A 20,398-nucleotide genomic window follows, 5' to 3' on the forward strand; every position below is an offset into this window, starting at 1 on the left:
CCTCATCTGACGACGAGTGTTGCTGGCGAGTCATTGATCAAATCGCTAACAAAGCTAAAAACGGATATTCTTCTGATTCTTCAGCTTGGGATTCCGACACTAGTATTGGTGAAATGTTCGAAAAGCTAATGTCGAACATGGCTACGGTCGACCCTGCGACAATAGAGGAAGACGATCAGATGCCGACTTAGGAAGATCCTTGGGTTCATCACCTAAACATGCAGTACGGTGATAGGTTTGAACAAAGAGAACCTCCTACCGAGGATCAAGTGGTCCAAGTGAATATGGGAAACGAGGATAATCCGAAGCCGATATTCATTAGTGACAGCCTCCCGCCCGACGAGAAAGAGGAGTGAATCTCTCTTATCAGGGAATACATCGATGTGTTCGCCTGGAATTATGAAGATATGTCAGGGCTCGATCCAAATGTAGCAGTTCATCGTCTTAATATTAAGCCGGATGTCAAACCTATCAAACAACAACAAAGACGGTTTCGTCCGCAGATGATGGAGGCAATCGAGTTCGAAGTTAAAAAAGCTAATTAATTCGGGCTTTGTTAGGGAAGAGCAACATCCCGAATGGCTTGTTAATATTGTCCCGGTTCTTAAGAAGAATGGGAAAATCAGGGTTTGTATCGACTTTAGAGACCTTAACGCTGCCTGCCCAAAAGATGATTTCCCCCTTCCTATCACAGATGTCATCATCGATAATACGTGCGGGTTCGAGAGGATGTCTTTCATGGATGGGTTTTTTGGTTTTAATCAGATAAAGATGCATCCAGATGATGAAAAACATACCGCGTTTAGAACACCCCTCGGCGTTTTCTGCTACACGGTCATGTCATTCGGCCTAAAGAATGCAGGGGCCACATATCAGAGAGCCATGTCGAAGATTTTTCAGGAGCATCTCCGGAAAACTGTCGAATGTTACGTGGACGATCTAGTCGTAAAAAGTCGTAACAAGAATGATCACATTAAGACTTAAAGACGATGTTCGATCTGATGCGAACCCATCAATTGAAAATGAATCCTACCAAGTCTTTCCTCGGAATGTCCAGTGGTAAATTCCTTGGATTCGTCGTCACCACCAAAGGTATTCACATCGATCCTGATAAAGTAAAGGCAATTAATGAGTTACAACCTCCGAGAAACCTTAAAGAGCTCAGAGGATTGTAAGGGCGGTTGGCTTATATCCGTCGGTTCATCTCGAACCTCTCAGGAAAATGTCAACCATTCTCCAAACTCACAAAGAAGGGCGTATCGTTCGTATGGGACGACGCTTGTCAAAAGGCATTCGAGAGTATTAAAGAATATCTCTCAATACCTCCTGTACTCGTTGCACCGAAATCAGGCAAACCGTTTTTGATTTATGTCAAGGCGACGAGCCACTCATTAAGTGCATTACTTGCACAAGATGACGATAACGGTCATGAGCAAGCAGTGTATTATCTAAGTTGGACCTTGGTAGGTGCCGAATCCCGGTATCCCATGATTGAAAGGGAATGCCTCGCCTTGGTGTTCGCAATTCAGAAGATGCGACATTACCTGGTTGGACAGACTATTTATGTTATCTCCAAAGTTAACCCAGTCTTAGTGTTCATGACACAGCCGGCTTTCATGAATTGGCGATTGGCAAAATGGGCCTTGCTCCTATCCCAATATGACCTGCACTTTAAACAATAGAAGTCGGTAAAAGGACAGACCATTTGTGACCTCCTGGCAGCTAACCCAACTACGGATACTGCCGAGATATATGACGATCTTCCAGATGAAACCCACGAAGTCAATGCAACTTCGCATCAACAAGTATGGCGTTTGTACTTCGATGGCGCTTCTCGAGCAGCTAATGTAGCAAGTGCTCTTGGATATTCTAAGATTTCTTCTGGAGTTGGAGTCATCTTAGTTTCCTCAGGAAAACATGTGATGCCTCGAGCCTACTCGTTGACCGAGCCATGCTCAAATAATGTCGCCGAGTATAACGCGCTACTCATAGGACTCAATTTCGCTAAAGAGCTGGGGGTCGAGTATCTCGAAGCTTTCGACGATTCTCAACTAATAGTTAAGCAGGTTCAAGGGGAGTATGAGGTCCGAAGTCAGGATTTAATACCATATCATAAGATGGCTGTAGAGATGGCAGAATCGTTCGAAGGACTCTTCATCGAACACATTCCGTGATTACAGAACGCTTACGCAGATGCTTTAGCAGCATTAGTCGTATCTCTAGAACAGCCTCCTAAAATAGAACAGTTTGTTACAGTAAGTACTCACCAACTCTTAGTGCCGATCTACGATGAAGATGACAAGGAAGAGGATGTTCAAGAGGTATATTCAACCCAAGTCGAGTTCGAACCCCGAGATTGGCGTTTCCCTATCATCGATTACGTCTTGCATGGAATCTTATCAGAAGATGTGAAAGAAAGAGATTCAATCCGATGAAGAGCACCGAGATTCTACTATAATACGGAGAATCGAACGCTATACCACAGGAGGTACGATGGATTGCTATCACGTTGCTTATCTGCTAAAGAAGCTTAAGAAGTCCTTAAAGAGGCACACGAAGGGGAGTGTGGCGTGCACCAACCCGGCCCTAAGCTTTATGACCGCATCAGAAGAATGAGATATTTTTGGCCTTTTATGATGAGTGATGCAGTCGCGTATGCCCGAAAGTGTCATGCGTGTCAAATACATGTGAATTATATGCACCAATCTCCGGAGCATCTGCATCCTTCAGTTACATCATGGCCGTTTGAGACCTGGGGAATGGATATTGTTGGTCCTATAAATCCCCCATCAGTCAAAGGTGACCGATTTATCCTAGCAATTACCGACTACTTCTCCAAATGGGATGAAGCGATTCCGCTCAGAGAAGTTAAAACGAGTAACGTCATTGCATTCATCAAATACCATATCATCTACCGGCATGGTGTCCCAAGACGAATCATACATGATAACAGTCCTCAATTCGTCAGCAACGCCTTCATCAGGTTTTGCGAGAAGTTCAAAATTCAGGACATTTCGTCGACGGCTTACAATCCCACAGCAAATGGATTGGCTGAAGCCTTCAATAAATCAATCATAAAGCTCTTGTCAAAACTCGTGAAAACTAATAAACGAGATTGGGATGACAAGCTTGGCGCGGCTCTTTGGGCCTATCGTACCACGGTACGTACACCGACGGGAGCGACCCCGTATTCATTGGTATACGGATGTGAAACCGTTCTTCCATTAGAAATACAAATTCCATCTCTTCAGATTGCTCTCGCAACCCAGATGACAACCGAAGAATAACATCAGAAACGTCTCGAAGAACTCGAGATGCTCGACAAAAAGCGCTTAGAAGCTCAACAGCATATTGAGTTCTACCAAGCCAGAATTTCCCGAGCTTTCGACAAGAAGGTTCGACAACGGAGTTTTAAAGAAGGAGATTTGGTCCTAGCTGAAAGACGGCCTATGATCCTTAACTCCAAGAAGAAAGGAAAATTTGAACCCCAAATGGAAAGGACCGTTCGTAGTAGAAACGGTCTACTCGAGTGGCGCGTATCGCCTGGTCACCAAGGACGGTGACCGGCTTATGATGCCGATAAATGGCAAGTTCCTGAAAAAATACTACCCTTAGTACTTTCAGGATAACCAATTTATCGGGAAGTTCCCGGAAGAATACCACGTATGGTATTCTTAGGGATAACCCAATCACTGTAAAAGTGATAAATAAGACGTCTACATTTAAACCTTAAATGTCAGAAGGTTTCCTTTTACCAAATTCACTAACTCTCATGAGTTATTTGTTGAGACGAGATTTAATCCTTTTAACAGATTAATCTTTCCTCGCAAAATCCTCCACTGATCAAATTAATTGACGGTGGATCCACCAAAATTTCTATCCGCCAGTCATTGGCAGTTCTCAGACTCAACATGTTAGGTCCTAATCACTTAGCATTGAAGTCCTCCTTCGAGTGGCTAGTACAAACCAGCTTTTCTGTTACTACCTGTATTCCACTCACTTTGCTTTCAGGTCAAACCTATAAAAGTTAGGGCCAAAGCCAAATTCTCCTCTTGATTCCTTCCATGAACGAGAGGTCCACTTTCAATTCGAACAATCAAACCTATAAAAGTTAGGATTGTTCCCAATCTCACTTAGTCAAACCTACAGATAGTTAGGACTAAGACCGAGTCATCCCTTTTCGATAAACGAAAGTCTGCATTTGTTCCTTTTTCCACCAAACCTATAAAAGTTAGGGTCGAAATTCAACTGGAGATAGAATATAAAATTCTTCCTCTTCAGTGCCGGGAGATAGAATATAAAATTCTTCCTCTTCCATTTTTCCAGTCCGTCTTTACTCTGAGAAAAGACACAATTCCCAACTTCCAATCCGTGCACTTTATGCATGGGGAATTTTATCTCAACTCCTAAATAGAGATAAGCCTACGCCTAACACGCGTTGCCGGTTTAGTCTTTCACCGATTGAAAAAGACACCAGAATATAATTTTGGGGACTTTTATCCCGAATCCTAAGTAGGGATGAGTCAACGCCTAACACGCGTTGCCGGATGCCATATTCCCGTAAGAAATGGCGAAGTCTATGTATTCAAAATTATAGCATTAAGTCTAAGAGAAGCAATTCTCTTAGCACAACGTTACATGTGAAACGGGTTTTAATAATTCACATGCTAGCCCGATTCAAACGGTAATCGGTAAAGGCACGTCAAACCCGTTGAAGGCTGGGGGTTTGCCAAAAATCCCAAAGTCTATGTCTAATACACATTGCCGGTTTAGTCTTTCACCAATTGAAAAAGACACCAGAGCCTCATCTGGGGAATTTTATCCCGAAGCCTAAGAAGGGATAAGTCGTCGTCTAATACGCGATGTTGGGTACCTTTTCCCTATAAGAAATGGTTAAGCCTATGTATTCAAAGTCATAGCATTAAGTCTAAGAGAAATAATTCTCTTAGCACAACGTTACATGCAGAACGGACTAAAACAATCCGCATGCTAGCCCGATTCAAACGGTAATCGATAAAGGCATATCAAACCCGTTGATGGCTGAGGATTTGCCAAAAATCCTGTAAGTTTTATGACCGCTGGGTTCATAAAGAAATATCATAATGGAGTCAAATACTGAGTCTCTACTAATAGATCAAGTCAAAGCATACAATAAAAAGCTCATTAGCCCGAAGGCAGTTGGCGGTTAAGAACATGAGATTCTAAACTAGAAAGCCTATCTGCATAACTCTGCTCAAGTTCTGCCTGCAGATCAGCTCGGACAGATTCTTCAGAACTGCTCAAGATCTTCACGGCTTCATTCTTCAGCTTCATCAATCTCTCCTGTGTAGATCCTAGCCTCTCGAGTGCCTGTCCACGAGAACTCTCTAATCCAGCCAGTTCTTCTGCAATGATAGCACCGGACTCCTCGGCGTGCTTCAAGGCCTTCTTCAACCTATCCACTTCCTTGCGGTTGGAATCCAAAGAGCTGAATAACTCGGCTCTATCTGTATCCTTCCTCGCCAGAGTAGCCATCAGCTGCGCAACAGAATTCTCATGTGACTGAAGCTCACTACTAATGGAAGATCTCAAATCACGCCACTATGTCAACCTATGCTCCAACTGGGAGGACACGAAGGAAGAAGCTCCATTAGCCTTCAATTCCGGTCGCGCCACTGTGCCAGCCTATGCTCCATCTGAGAGGACACGAAGGAAGAAGCTCCATTAGCCTTCAATTCCTCCAACTCTCGGATCTCAGACTCCAGAACAGTAAAATCGGCGGTGAAGGAATCGTCCAACTCTGGATACCCTTCTTCTCTGATCATCGTCATGTAGCGAGAAAGGGAACAATATCCTCGATGAAGAAGTTTCTCGATCATGCCGTTAAAAAAGACGGTGAAAAGGCCGAGATCCGTGCGAAAAATGTCTTTGTTGGGATCGGTATCGGCCAAAAGGGCGCGGACACGCTCATATAGAGATGATCAAGATCCTACAAGCAATAATATGGAAAGGTAAGAGATTATCGAACATGATAAGAGAATTTAAAAGCAAATTGCAAGCTACCAGTACCAGTAGAGGTCCCCACAGGCTGAAGTCCTACGGCTGGTTCTGTCAATCTAGTCACAACAGGCTCTGAGATAACAGCAGAGATGGTCGTTGAGGGTATATCAATCTCTATAGGTAAATATGTAATGCCTCTCGGTGCTGGAGGAAAGACACCACCGTTAGCCAAGCTTGCAGAGCTGGAGACCGTAGTCGTATCAGTCATGACCATTGACCAAATATCTAAGTCCACAATGGATACCGGCAACCATCGCCGGAAGCAGAGAAAGTTCCCTCCCGTAAGCTAATTGAACGGCAGGGAAGAGCACCTCGAGAGGTAAAGCGTCAGAAAACTGATATGGAACGACGCACTTCTTCAGCCAAATAGCCAGATAGCCTGCTAACAGAGTCTTGGGCTGAATAGACTTCTGCGCATGACAAAGGAACGTCCGAAACTTGGTCCCTGCAGGAAAAGTCCCCTCAACACCGGCAGTAGTATAAGAACAAGTCTCGGCCTTTTCCATCAACTCATTAATGGCAGAAGGCGTCAAAATGTCTAACTCACGAATAGCCTCGCTGGGTCCACCCTCCAAATGCTGGAATAAATAAACAGCAAACTGCTTCAAGCTGATCTGTCTCTTCCTCTTCGCTTGAGTGGCAACCTTGATTAGAGAGGTATGATAATGGCATGTGAGATCCCAAAGAGTATCGTACACATCGGGAGTGTCCTTCTTCAGCCACTCCAATTGCAGATTCGAGGGAAAGTACTCCTGATACGAAACATCCCCTATCGGAAGGCCAGAAACTTGGTGCATCTCATGTAAAGCCAACCCTAACTCTCCACCGCAAGTCAGGAAGGTGTTACTATCAGGGACATATGTTTCCAATAATGCTAGAAAATGGCGACAGCTGACTGGGAATCCATACATAGTAGCTCGAATGGGCGCATACAACCCGCTGCTTCTCAGATCACCCTCCCAACGTTCCAATACGTAACTAGTTATACGGGTCCACCACCCCTTGGGTTGTGAGTAAACCCAACCAAAACATCTGAAATCCGGTGGAGGTAACTTCCTCCCGAGCTTAGCCAAGCGGTTCCTCACAGTAGGAGCAGCTGCTGATACCTCGTCTGGGGGTACGATATCAAGACCCAGAATCCCTGGTCGAAGACCGCGAATATAATTATACCAATCAGAACCAGGAGTCTTATGGTGGGAGATATATCCACAATGAACCCGGTCAGCATCATCTGTAAGATTCCAGGACATCCATCGCTCTACGGCCTGCCCCTCCAAATGAGTGAAAGAATGCTGACGAGGAATGGAAGGAATATAAAGGAGAGCTCCTTCATCATTATTTAGCCAATGCTCATCAGTAAGAATCAACCTAGCCGTATCCTCAATGTGATCTCCGAACAAAAAACTAGGCTTATTTAAAGCCTGAGTAGAAATAGAGTCCGCGGTAAAAGGGGCATCCGTGATCAGCTGGCGTAAGGAATGACGTCCCCCATCTCGTATCAAACGGCAGGATTCATCGGAACGATCTCTATCAAACTGAGGAAGCGGACCAATAGCCTGCCTGATGGTAACAGAAGAGAAAACCTCCCCACTACAACCAGTAATAGCATGAGATGGAAGACTGTCCGCAGGGAATTCAACTGCAACAAAACAAGGATAGAGTCAGAAAATTATCCATGAATTATACAAGGATTAAATCATCTCACAAAGGAGCGAGATAAGATCATCCGCGGGGCGATTGGCGAGACGATTTTGAGTGTCTTACTCTGGAAGGGCGACATGCATCATCACGTGAGTGACGTGGTTACATATCCCGACCTACACAGTATAAGACAACACAAAATCGCCCCAATACGCCAGAAGACTTGAATTGGCCAAGCAAAACAAGTCTGAAACATCGATCCCGGCGAAGGAGGATGTCGGTTCTTCCCGAATGACCCGCGAAGGGGCCAAACGAGGGTATACCGGAACCACGAATTTCCTGAAACCTCGATCCTCGCGAAGGAGGATGTCGGTTCTTCCCGAATGACCCGCGAAGGAGCCAAACGAGGGTATACTAGAACCGTGAATTTCCTAAAACCTCGATCCCCGCGAAGGAGGATGTCGGTTCTTCCCGAATGACCCGCGAAGGGATCAATCAGGGATACAGAAAGTATAAATGCTCACCCCCGAAAGAGGATGCCGCTGAAGAGGATGCCGTGGGGGCCTCTCTCTCGCTATGCTGCGAAAGAGAGCGACTCCTATGAAGTCGATGTCGACGTGGAGACATGGAGAATCTGCAATGAAGATCAACGGGTCAGGTACAATCATAAATCTGAACACCCGAAAGTTAAAAGGGAAATTAAGAACTTTAACTAAAACCCTATAAAATAAATAGGATTTTATAGTTGAAGTCTAATTAAACCTATGAGTTTTATGCGTGCAAACAAAGAGCTCACATTGCAGTATAAACCCTCTTGATGAAATTTTGGTGAAATACCCAAAATACCCCTCGTGTTCAAGGCTAAATTCTAGTCAAGGACACGCTTGAATTGAATCATGATCATCATATTTGTTCATCTAACACCCCTAATATCCCACAATTTTGGCTAACTTTACAAATAAACCCTTTTGTAAAATTTAGCCAATTTTGCAAATAGATCCCTCCACAAATTTCAGTCTAGTTTCCACATACCCTTCTCAAAACTTTGGTCATGGATTCGTGGTCTAAACTTTTAAAATTTCAGCCCTAAAATTTCAGCCTTTTTGCAGATACACCCTTCTACAAATTTTGGGCTGCTTTTTGTAAATAAACCCATCAAACAATGTTGATTCTTTTGCATGAAAACACCCCTCAAAGTTTGGTCAAATAGGTGTGAAATTTCAGCCCCAAATTTCAGTCTACCTTTGCACAAAAATCCCAAATTTCAGTCCATTTTTACATAAAACCCCCTTAAATTTCGGCCATAGTATTGATTTTGCATAAAACCCCCCAAATCTTTGCACATACACACAACCCATCATCAAGAGCCTATCTTTTTCACAAAACCTAACTCATGAGAACAAAAAGCTATGATCTTGACAAATAAATTCATGGCATACCCTCATTACAAGCATAAAGTTTCAATCTTTATCAAAAAATGAGAGAGTTTTTGAGGGGAGGCTTACCCAAATCAAGAAGCTTGAAAACCCAACTCCAAAATCAAACATTGAGCTTGAAGATGTTATGAAACCCTAGCTTTGAGAAGAGAGGATTTTCGGCCAACAAAGGAGGAGAAAAATCCGAATTTTGGTGGAGGTTTGAGGGTTTTTAAGACAAGAGTTCTAATGGGTTTAGAATCCTTGAAGAAAAAGAAATGGAGTTTTTGGATGAGAGGAGGAAGAAGGTGTTTGAGGGGAATAGAATTCTTTTGAAAATTTGGGAAAGAGGGGGAAAACAAAAGGGGAAACAAAACAAAAAAAAGAGAGGAGGGAGAGGTGTCTCGGTTTTTGAACCGAGACACCCAAGGGTGTCTCGGCCAAGGTTGAGAAACCGAGACACCCTAGAGTGTCTCGGCCTTGGCCGAGACACCGGTGTCTCGGCCAAGGTTGAGACACCCACGGGTGTCTCGGGCCCCAGTTGGTCCCCGCATGCCTACAAACCCTGATTTTCTTGCCCGTTTTACCCGTTTTCGACGGTTAATGGATGTTTTGATGAAAATCGACACCAATCAACGTGAGACGTTCAAAACCCTAAGGTCAACGCCAGTCAACGCGTAACCCTAAGTCAACGCCAGTCAACGCATTGCGATAAAAAAGTCAACGAACGGCGTTCAAAACCCTAAGGTCAACGCCGGTCAACGCGTAATCTTAGGTCAACGCCGGTCAACGCGTTGCGATCAAAAAGTCAACGAACGACGTTCAAAACCCTAAGGTCAACGCATAACCCTAGGTCAACACCAGTCAACGCGTTGCGATCAAAAAGTCAACATACGACGTTCAAAACCCTAAGGTCAACGTCGGTCAACGCGTAACCCTAGGTCAACGCCAGTCAACGCGTTATGATCAAAAAGTCAACGCGAGTCAATATATCATGACGGAAATAGTCAGTTCAAAGTCAACCCAATGACGCGAGCCAAACTCAACTCACCGGTGGTAGACTCGAGACTCCGACGATGGCCAGGCGATAAACGCAGCGCCGGAAGGACTTCGGCTATTCGTCAAAGCATCGAATAGACTAAAAATTGAAGGAGCCAATAGTTGAAGCTAACTACAGGTCCTTTACACCGATCGAAGGCTAGACCAATCATATCCAAAGTATTCTAGCCTCTTCTATAAAAGAAACGAGTTTGGAACGCTTTAGAGGAGGTATCTGTAGGCATTGAAAATTACCTATAGGTCTCCACGAACCGCTCAGCGTTAAGAAAAAATGATGAACATCACTATCTGGTTCACAGAAGCTTGATTGATATCGGTGAACGCTTAAAGTGAATCGACGAACTACGTAAAATAACGGAATTTCAGAATGACGAAGACACAAACTGATCGGGAACCTCGTGTCATTCACAAACGGCGAAATACCCTTCGTGTCTCATTTATTCCACAGATGATCTAATCATTGGAGCTTATAGAACTCCTCGTCGGCTTTCCAACGTACTTTGAATCGCTCAAATCTGAGTTCGGATGAAGAAGTTACGGTGGAAACGAACAAACGTGCATAACGGAGTGTCTCAGTCTGAGTTGAGACACCCCGGGGTGTCTCGGCACGAGCGAGACACCCAAGGGTGTCTCGGCCCAAGTTGAGACACCCAAGGGTGTCTCCAGCCCGAATTCCCCCCGTGCCTATAAATACAAGCCTCAGAGCCTTATTTTTTCAGATCTGGAATTTTGTAGAATTGGCGAAGCCCTGTCGGACCGAAGATTGATCGAGTTCTTCAACGTAAGAGAGAGAAATTCTTCAGATCTGCATCACCCGCATCCTTTCTATCCTTTCCTTAGGATTATCCCGTTGCGATAATCCTAAGAAGAGCAATTATCTCGCCGTTGCCGAGATAAGCGCTTCTGCTTCTAGATTCCTTCGCGGATTGACGGAGTTCCGGATCTGATCTGATTGTCATGTAGTCCATGGACATCGACGTCCCCGTCACCGGCTAAAGACCCACGCAAGCAAGAAACGACGAACGGATCTTGTGACGGATCTTGTGTTATTTTCGAAAAGTTGTAATCTTTCATTTTTCATTCCTTTTATTGAATATTTTTAATTCTTTATAAACAATCCATATTATAATGAATTCAACAATGAATGTAACTTTCTCCGAAAACTGTGGTGTTGGTAATATAAATATAGAATAAAGCCCAAGAGAAAATAGAGAAAAAAAAAATCTAAGGATGAAAATAATTTTTTTTCAAAAAATGAAAATTATCCTTGTTTTCATTCGGAGTTAAAAGTTCTTTAGGGCCTGTTTGGTACATTTCTAAAAAAAAGGAAAACAGAAATAAAGAAATGAAATGATTTCAAGACATTTCCAGTGTGTTTCCCAGTTTTTATTTATTTAAATGAAATGATTTCAAGACATTTCCAGTGTGTTTCCCAGTTTTTATTTATTTTGTTTGTTTCACAGTGAAATCAACCCCTTGAAATGTATTTCTTTGTTTCCACATGTTTGTTTCATTACTTTAGAAACAAGAAATCACATCCCTATTTACATTTCTATTTCTAATGTTTGGTATGCACAAATACCCCAACAAAAGAAGAGTTGAATGCCAAAACCATGGTGAGCTTACCGCTTCCAAAGTAGTTCACAGCAATAATCCCAACGGAACAAAGCCCAACGGTCATTTTTTAAAAACCGTACACAAGAAAAGAGCTGGCAACGGTCAAGTAAAAACCATCTATATATTGTGTCCACTTGGATGAGTAATTTACAGTTGCAGCAAAGCTAGAAAGCTCCAACAATTCATAGAGCCTCTTCATTTTGGTGCCTTCTTCAAAATTAAATTACCCTAGAAAGCTCCAACAATTCATAGAGCCTCTTCATTTTGGTGCCTTCTTCAAAATTAAATTACCCAAGGGCCTTCTTCTTTGACAGTGCTTAGCCATGGCCCCAAGGGCCTTCTTCTTTGACAGTGCTTAGCCATGGCTGCTGCCCAAAGAGGTATGCACAAATCTCCTAAGATAAAATACTTATGCAATATACCAACACCATTGAAGCTGTGCAAAGTGGGTTCGAACAAGGGCAAATTTTTTTGGGGTTGTGCCAAATACCCAAATAGATCATGCAAATTCTTTAGGTGGGCCGAAGATGAGAAAGAAATCAAAAATAGCGAAACCAGAAAAGAAGAACCTTCTCTTCAATCAGTGTCGAAATTAAAAGAGCTGGAAACAAAGCATTTGCGAAGAGAATTGAAGCATGCAATTGAACAAGTTGAATATTTGAAAAAATGTATTGTAGTTTTGGGGCTATTCAATATTTTCCTTGTTCTTGTAAACATTATAATCTGCATCTTGAAAATATAAAGAAAATGTTTTGTGTAAACATTTTGGTTAGAAGTTATAATGCAATTTAACTTTTCTGTTCTCTTTGTAAAACAAGGCTATTCCAATACTTAACAGGCATGTAAATGTCAACTTCTGCATATATATATCATCAGAGAAGCATCACTAGGTTTGTTAAGCAATTGTGCTCAGGTCTACGTCAACTTCATCACATATTCATCACCAAGTTTGCAAGACAATGTTGGTTGCATTCCACAATTTGGACGACCTCGCCATATCATTGCATGTAATTTTTACTGGTTTAGAATATCAGAAAACATGACATTCATCACTGCACAAATAGGGACTGAGCAAAACAGAAAAACCAGAACACAACAAAGCTTCATTGTTTAACCAACTGAAAGATAACAAAAATTCAGCTAATAAACAAAAGGTTTCCAGCAGAGAGGCAACTGCGTAGTGAATAATGCCAAAACCGTCAAAAATAACAGAGGGAATCAGCACATGCTAGGATAAGCAAGCACAACATTTTCAACAACGTATTCTACACCATGTTAAAACAGCATGCACAATTTGATAACTGAATTTGTACATAGAAAAGAGGAAGTAGTCCCTAAGTGCAGTGTGTAACCAAAAATAAGACCAAGACGTATGAACAAGTGCTTAGATAAACGAAAGTGTCAAAACAGTACAAGGCAGTAGCACATGTAGTAGTCAAAACAGCACAAGGCAACAAAGACCAAGTAGTTTATAAGTGGTTTATAAAAAAAAATAACAGTCAAAACAGTACAAGGCAACAACACATGTAGTCTAGCATGCACAGCAATTTCAACAGAGTGAGTTGAGATGGGTTCTGAAAGCTGCTTTATGAAAGTGATGTATAACCAAACAATAATAGAGGTATGAACAAGTGTTTAGATCATGCAAGAGTCAAAACAAGTGAGAAAGATATCATATATAATAAGGCATGCACAACATTGCACAACAAAGTGAGCTGATAAGGGGTGTCAAAACATCACAAATAAACAGCAGTGAGGCCAAAAGATTGAATCAGGTTTTGTGCTCAAATAGGAACCTACTTCATCACATATCCATCATCAACAAGTGCTGAGATAACCGAAAATGTTGTGAGACAGCACAAGGCAGTAGCACATATAGCTACGCATGCACAACAGTGTACAACAAAGTGCTCTTCGAGAGGTTTCAGAACTGCCCAAGAATATAGCAGTTTGTACGTAGGAAAGACCAAGTAGTTTATAAGTGGTTTATTAAAAAAAATAGTCAAAACAGCACAAGGCAACAACACATGTAGTCTAGCGTGCACAACAATTTCAATAGAGTGAGTTGAGATGTGGTTTGAAAGCTGTATTATGAAAGTGATGTGTGTAACCAAAAAATAATAGAGGTATGAACAAGTGGTTAGATCATGCAAGAGTCAAAACAAGTGAGACAGATATCATATATAATAAGGCATGCAAAACATTGCACAACAAGTGAGCTGATAAGGGGTGTTAAAACATCACAAATAAACAGCAGTGAGGCCAAAAGATTGAATCAGGTTTTGTGCTCAAATAGGAATCTACTTCATCACATATCCATCATCAGCAAACGATTGCATGACAATGTTGGCTGCATGCCCGATAATACTAGTGTTTTCATAGTTGAATAAGAATATCATAAAGTGTGGATAGGGCTGCCTTGCCAAATGATTGTCTGCAATAAATGCTGGGTAAGAATATCAGAAACCAACCCCACTCATCATTGCACAAATGTGGTTGCTTGATGTTTCCCAAAACCTAAAACCCAAAACTAGCCATGAGTCACAATGGGTGAAGCTATATGTGCAGAAATAATCAGCTTCAATAGGCGTGGGGAAAGCATAAAGTGTGGCAGTATATCAAATCAGCTCAAGAGCTGACTGAAGGTCTCTGTAGAGGATGAGTAACGTGCTCTCAAATATATTACAAACATACCAGATCTAGGAGTTTAACAAAAAAATAGCCTCATGTTTTTTGCTCGCGCAAAATCTATATGGTAATTGCTAGCTCCCCACCGGTCCTACAAAATATATAACCAATTAGCAAGGATGAATCAAAAGTTCATCACAAGTATAAAAGCACAAGTATAGTGTAAAATCCTACCTTCACCCACACTCATTTACTTCCCCCTCCTTGCATCTGCATGAAATTGTCCAACAAAGCCCTTTGGCCAAAGTCACTCTTACCTATAAAATGCCTCACTTTGGTTTCATTTTCAAATGTGGTATCATAAAATAGCTCCAGGACTTGTATATGGTAAGTTTCTTTGTACCTAAAGATGGCTGTAGACAATTTCTCAGTCCAGTGTTGATTAACAAGATTGAGAGATGAGGAAAAGTGTTTAACTTCATCCACCATCCGTCACGACCAACATCTATCTTTCTCGTGCGACCTTTCACCGATGGTATTTTTTTATGGTAGTCCTTTCTGGAGGCGTTATCATTGTTGGTTTGAGATTAATTATCTTCATCTAAAAAGTTAATTGTGGGAAGGGACTTCTGAGGCACAGACATGCTAACATTTTGATCTTCGTCATCATCTCCAAGGTTGATTGCATCGTGGCCCCCAAATTTCTCCATCGAGGCCTTGGCAAAGTTACCTCTTGCTTGATCATCCCCACAGATGACAGCTAGGTTCTCATAATGCTTCAGCGGCTTATTTATGTAATCTTTAAGCCTACTCTTATTTTTATCCTGCATGTCATCAATATCCAATTCAGTATAAAAAAGCGTATTTATTTGTTTGGTCAAATGAATCAACATTTTGAAGATATGCGCGCTTCATTTACCTCATTCCATGTATCAAAGCTCTCGGGATCCAGCATGATTGTTTGTGTTGCCTCATCCCAACCTGCGCCACTGATATTACGCGTAGCCTGCATGTCTTGAAACCAAGAATGAATTTTTTTCATATGGTTAACAACACTCTTGGTAGCAAATGATGTACCAAATTGCTTGTTTACTTTAGCAGCCATCATTGCAAAGGCATGTTGCTTAAATTTTTTTGTCTGGTTTAAGGCCAAACCTTGCCAAATTGGCCAAAAAAGGTATGAGCACGTCATCGTGAGCAGGGGTCCACCATCTGGTTGGGGACCCAGATGAAGCTGCTTCACCACGTGGTATTTGTCTTTTCTTGTGGGCCACAACCTTAAATTTTTTGGGTGAACTAGCTGAAGTGGCTACTACTTCATCCCTTTCCAACCGTTTTTTGCTACCTGAATCAGAAGTAGTCCCTGTAACACTAGTTGGAGACTAAAAGTAACCGGAGGAATTGGAGCCTTGAAATGGTTGTGGCAAAGATGGGGCGTTACTGAGAATGTGCATGTAAGATGAAATGGGGTGAGGCATAGGGAAAAAGTTACCATCGGTATGCGGAGCATTGGGAAAACCAAAGGGTGATTGCACGTAGGGGGAGGATGGCTGGAATATTGGGTTGAATGGGTGATTGAACCCACTGCTTGATGGAAGCACGGGAGAGGGTGGTTGGCTCCTAGCCGTTCGGGAGTGAGTGGTGGTCCTCACGTTGGCCAAATCATGCACATCATTGTTTGCATTATCAGCCATATCCTATAGTCCAACAATTCATATGTTAGTCCAAAAAATATTAAGAAGATGGTATTTTAAATTGACTGCTTTGGAATAGAGCAATAAATGTTGTGAGACACATGAAAGCATAATACAAAAGATAACTAAAATAGTATTAAAGTACATGACATAAAAGAGGAATACAGGATATCCTGCACAATAACAAGGTGTAGATTGATGCCCTAACCAATAAAGAAGTCACACAATTGGATATAACCAACACATGTTAATGTAGCAACAAACACAGAGTGCGAAATAAGTTACAATAACCACAACCATAATAAACTAAGAGCAACTACAGGAATCATATAAAATCACACCGCAGACTCAGTCGTGTCACCATGTCGGTATTTACAACAATAGTCAATCCACATGTCCAAAGCGATTTGATCTCTGCGAGATCTCCACTCATCCTTTGAGGCTCCTTGTTCTCTAACAGTTTGGGACTGCAAGAAATCAATAACGTTTTTATCTTCATTAATATCCAATTCAGTATCATCCTCACAAATGTCGATATTCTCATTCAACAAGTCATCGTCTGGGTCCACTATTGCAATGTAGTTATGGAGAACCGTGCATGCCAAGACAATGTCGACTTGGGTCTTGAAGGGGTAGTGGGGTTTTGCTGTGAGAATCTTGAAACCATTCTTCAATATACCAAATGTAGCTTCAATCCTTGACCTTAAAGAGGAATGTCTAAGATTGAATAACTCCCTCCTATTTTGAGGTGTTCTCCCCGAAAATTCCTTTAGATGATAACGGACGCCACGATACGGGGATATAAATCTCGGCTGGGTTGTGTACCCCGCATCACAAAGGTAGTATTTACCTACATAATGCAAAGTATTTTAATAAGATATGACTTAGTAAGTATTAGTGCGGACTACTAGTCTAATGAGCATTTACTTTTTGAGTTTTTGAGATTGTTACCAGTGTACACCCGTAAGCCATAAGGTTGTGGTCTAGATAAAGCATCTTGAAGGATTCTATAATCGTTAGCCGATTCCTCCCACCCAGCTAGAATGTAGGTAAACATTTTGTTTGGTGTGCAAGCCACAAGAATATTTTGTGTGACACATTTGTGCCCTCTGAAACGCGCAACAAGTGAGGCAGGTAGCATAGCATCCACATGTGTCCCATCTATCATACATATGCAATCCTATAGAATTCAAGTTGCTATGTTAATGTAATGATTGAGTAGTTAAGAGATTCATTTGCGCTAGTAGGTAGAGTGGTTGTTATACCTTGAAAAAAAGATAGAAAGATGGATTGTTTTGGATCTCCTGAGGCACCTCATTTGGTGCTTGTTTCATATATCGGCCTTGTATGCACGAAATTGCTTGCAATACTCTGTTGAAGTATCTACTAACTGTCTCCCCTGATCGTATAAATTGCGTTCTCATCATACGATTTTTTGATTTATGACCCAAAATATTCAATGTTATAGCAAGCTGCTCCTCTACAGTTATAAATCTTGAGTCCTTTAGGAGATGATTTGTCCTCATAGTCTTTGCTAGTTTAAGAAAAGCACCCGACCGCATTCTAACAAAGTTTTGATAACTATCACTATAACCGTGATAGATACGACTCATCAACTCTGCCCTAGTTTTTTCATGCCTTAGTCTTTCTGCACTCCGTCCAGATCGTAGCATTCTGCGGCGAGACCTCATTCTCCTAAAAAATGTAACTACTAGAACCATGACAGAAAATGCAGCCCCAGCACACATTCTTATAACGCTCTCTTCATCAATATAATCACCATCCATCTATACAGTATTGCTTAGAAATTAGAATTATACATAAAAACCCAAAAGGATACTAAATAAACAGCTACAAGATATGCTTCTAGTAGTGCTATTAACTTCATAATACCCATTCTAGCCCTGCTTTAATATTAGCTTGCTTAACAAACCTAATCTATGCGCTCATGTTAGTTACTAGGGGATAAGAGCAGAAACAGACAAGAATTAGCCCTGCATTATGAAGTCCACATTTTACGAAAATGCAACAATATGATTAAATATGGGTAAATTATAGATTAAATATGATTAAATATGGCTAAATTACAGATTAAATATGATTAAATATGATAAAAGATGATGCAACAACAAGATCTACTACAAAATTAAACCCCCAAATTACAGAAAATGCGGATCTACTCTCGTAGAAACTAACGCCTAAATTACAGATTTAATATGATTTAACCAAAAAATTCGTGGCACCAACAAAACGATAAATAGCATGCTTTTGGACCTTGGTTGTTAAGATCTACTAATAAAAACCAACTATCAGCTTCAAAAACAAACTTTCATCTTCACAGCCAAAGTAAATATCAGAATTCACATGCATGCACCAAATATTTCTCCTACTGCTTTTGCTACAAAGGAAAACAATCTGAGAAAAAGAGATCGAACATCGACAGGTTTGTAGTGAGCGACACCCCAATAACAGGCAATAATCAGGGTTCAGCACAAGAGGAACCTTCACCTTCTGCAAGATCGCCCTACACAGAACAAGGACAAGCGGTACCTTCCCCTTCTGCTAGATCTAGAGCAGCAACCCAACAAACAACACCGAAACTACGTTCAGTAGTTCTAAGCGCAGGCCATCTTCAGAGCCGACGTTTTTTTAGAAATTAAATTGCGACAAAAAAGAACTGAGAAATGGCGAAACAGAGAGGAAGAAGAAGAGCAGTCATCAATGGCGGTGAGGCTAACGACGAAAGAGGGAAAAGGAGGAAACCCTCTTCAATAACTCCGCCGCTTCGTTTCTCGTGCTCATTGATTAAATATTCGGTGAAGGGACATTTCCTTGCGTTTTCAGCCCAAAACGAGCTGAAAACACAATTCCGAAAAAAGCTGACGTGGACCCCAATTCACAACCTCATTTCTCAAAATTGGTTGGTGAACCAAACATAAGAAATTGAAATTGATGGAAACCAAAATCTGACCTGGCACCCATGTCAGATTTTATTTCTTTGTTTTCACTGGTTTTTGGGCAAAACAAACAGTCCCTTAATATAAACGAAAACCAATTCTACCCTAAACGCTCAATTCATAGCAAATCAATAAATCAAAGAATACTAGCATTTGCTTTTTTTTTTACTACTATTTTATAATGTAACAACAAAAGTGCTCTCCAGCTAACCTGATCATGAGTTTTACGTAATTCCAGCCTTGACGATTTTATAATGTATTTTTTTACTACTATTTTATAATGTAACAACAAAATCGGAAAGTATTGTCTTTGAAGACATTGAAAGAGTAATATACATAATTTCTTGCCATGTGGAGAAATAGAAATAAATACAACTGTGAGCATGTCAGGGTCTCATTTTTAGCATTTGTCTTATACGCAGAAAGAAGTAACCAATCTACTATTATACAGCTGGAATCCTTAAACTCTTTCCGATTAAAGACTGAACCAAGCAGCCATGAAAGTGTTAAGGTAATGAAGAATTGGAAACCAAAGCTTTCAACATCCAAGTTTGAATCTTCTTAGGTAGTTACACAAAAACTAAATAAAAAATTATATAGAAAAAGAAAAACGCTGGCACATGATTTAGTCATTTTTTTAATAGGAAATAAATAAACTCATAATGCAATTAGTATATGTTAACGCAAACATTTACAGGTATAATTAGAATATTGTATCAGTACAATCATCAAGTTGACTTTTGCTTGTTCTCCATGCGGTTTTCTATAGAGGATTACCTATAGGAGTCTTAGTGCATTTGGCCTTCACATGTATGCCAAGTCTCGCATAATGCTAAGTTTGAACATAATACATTGTCCATTCTTTACATTTTTTCCCTCATTTCCATCTTTCCATAATTGATGCCAGCTTTAATAAGTAATTCGTTTTTGTGCGGTGTTGATCTCATTGTTTTATGTCATTTTCGTATAAATTTGTTAATAAACTTTATAGTAAACTTTACCATGGAAACGATAAAATTGCTCTCCAGCTGACTTGATTATCAGTTTTAAGTAATTCTTAGACTAATCAATTGGCCGTATTCCATTAGTTACTTCCCTCTCATTTTTGATGATAAAAGCTTGTGATCTAAGCTCTTGAAGGAGTTATACGTGACATCATAGCGTGTGTAGATTTATATAGAAATTAATAAAACAACTGTGAGCAGTTCAATAGGATTCTCATTTTAGCATTTGTCATACTTGAATAAATGGCCAACAATATTATTGTTTGTTAGTTAGCATGAAATGACTTTTCAGCAAGCTCAGCAACGGGCAATTCTACTATATTAGTTACTAGTAGCTGGAATCC

At 41.0% G+C, this 20,398-nt stretch overlaps 1 protein-coding gene across 1 annotated transcript; it reads right to left on the reverse strand.

Moving 5' to 3' along the window:
- On the reverse strand, positions 16,429 to 17,880 carry LOC109831086. Its single transcript, XM_020398427.1, has 3 exons — positions 17,359 to 17,880; positions 17,045 to 17,273; positions 16,429 to 16,943 (listed from the first exon to the last, which is right to left on the reverse strand). Exons 1-3 carry the CDS (start codon positions 17,878 to 17,880, stop codon positions 16,429 to 16,431), a joined length of 1,266 nt encoding a protein of 421 aa, XP_020254016.1.

Source organism: Asparagus officinalis, chromosome 2 (genome assembly GCF_001876935.1).
Source record: "Asparagus officinalis chromosome 2, Aspof.V1, whole genome shotgun sequence".
NCBI classification, from domain to species: Eukaryota; Viridiplantae; Streptophyta; class Magnoliopsida; order Asparagales; family Asparagaceae; genus Asparagus; species Asparagus officinalis.

What these genes read in the sequence shown, in the direction of transcription:
- LOC109831086 (XM_020398427.1), bottom strand. Translation starts at nt 17,880, where the DNA reads ATGGATGGTGATTATATTGATGAAGAGAGCGTTATAAGAATGTGTGCT. An exon ending in CTTTCTATCTTTTTTTCAAG is followed by an intron (nt 17,274 to 17,358) that starts GTATAACAACCA and finishes TGAATTCTATAG; the next exon opens with GATTGCATATGTATGATAGA. An exon ending in TGGCTTACGGGTGTACACTG is followed by an intron (nt 16,944 to 17,044) that starts GTAACAATCTCA and finishes TGCATTATGTAG; the next exon opens with GTAAATACTACCTTTGTGAT.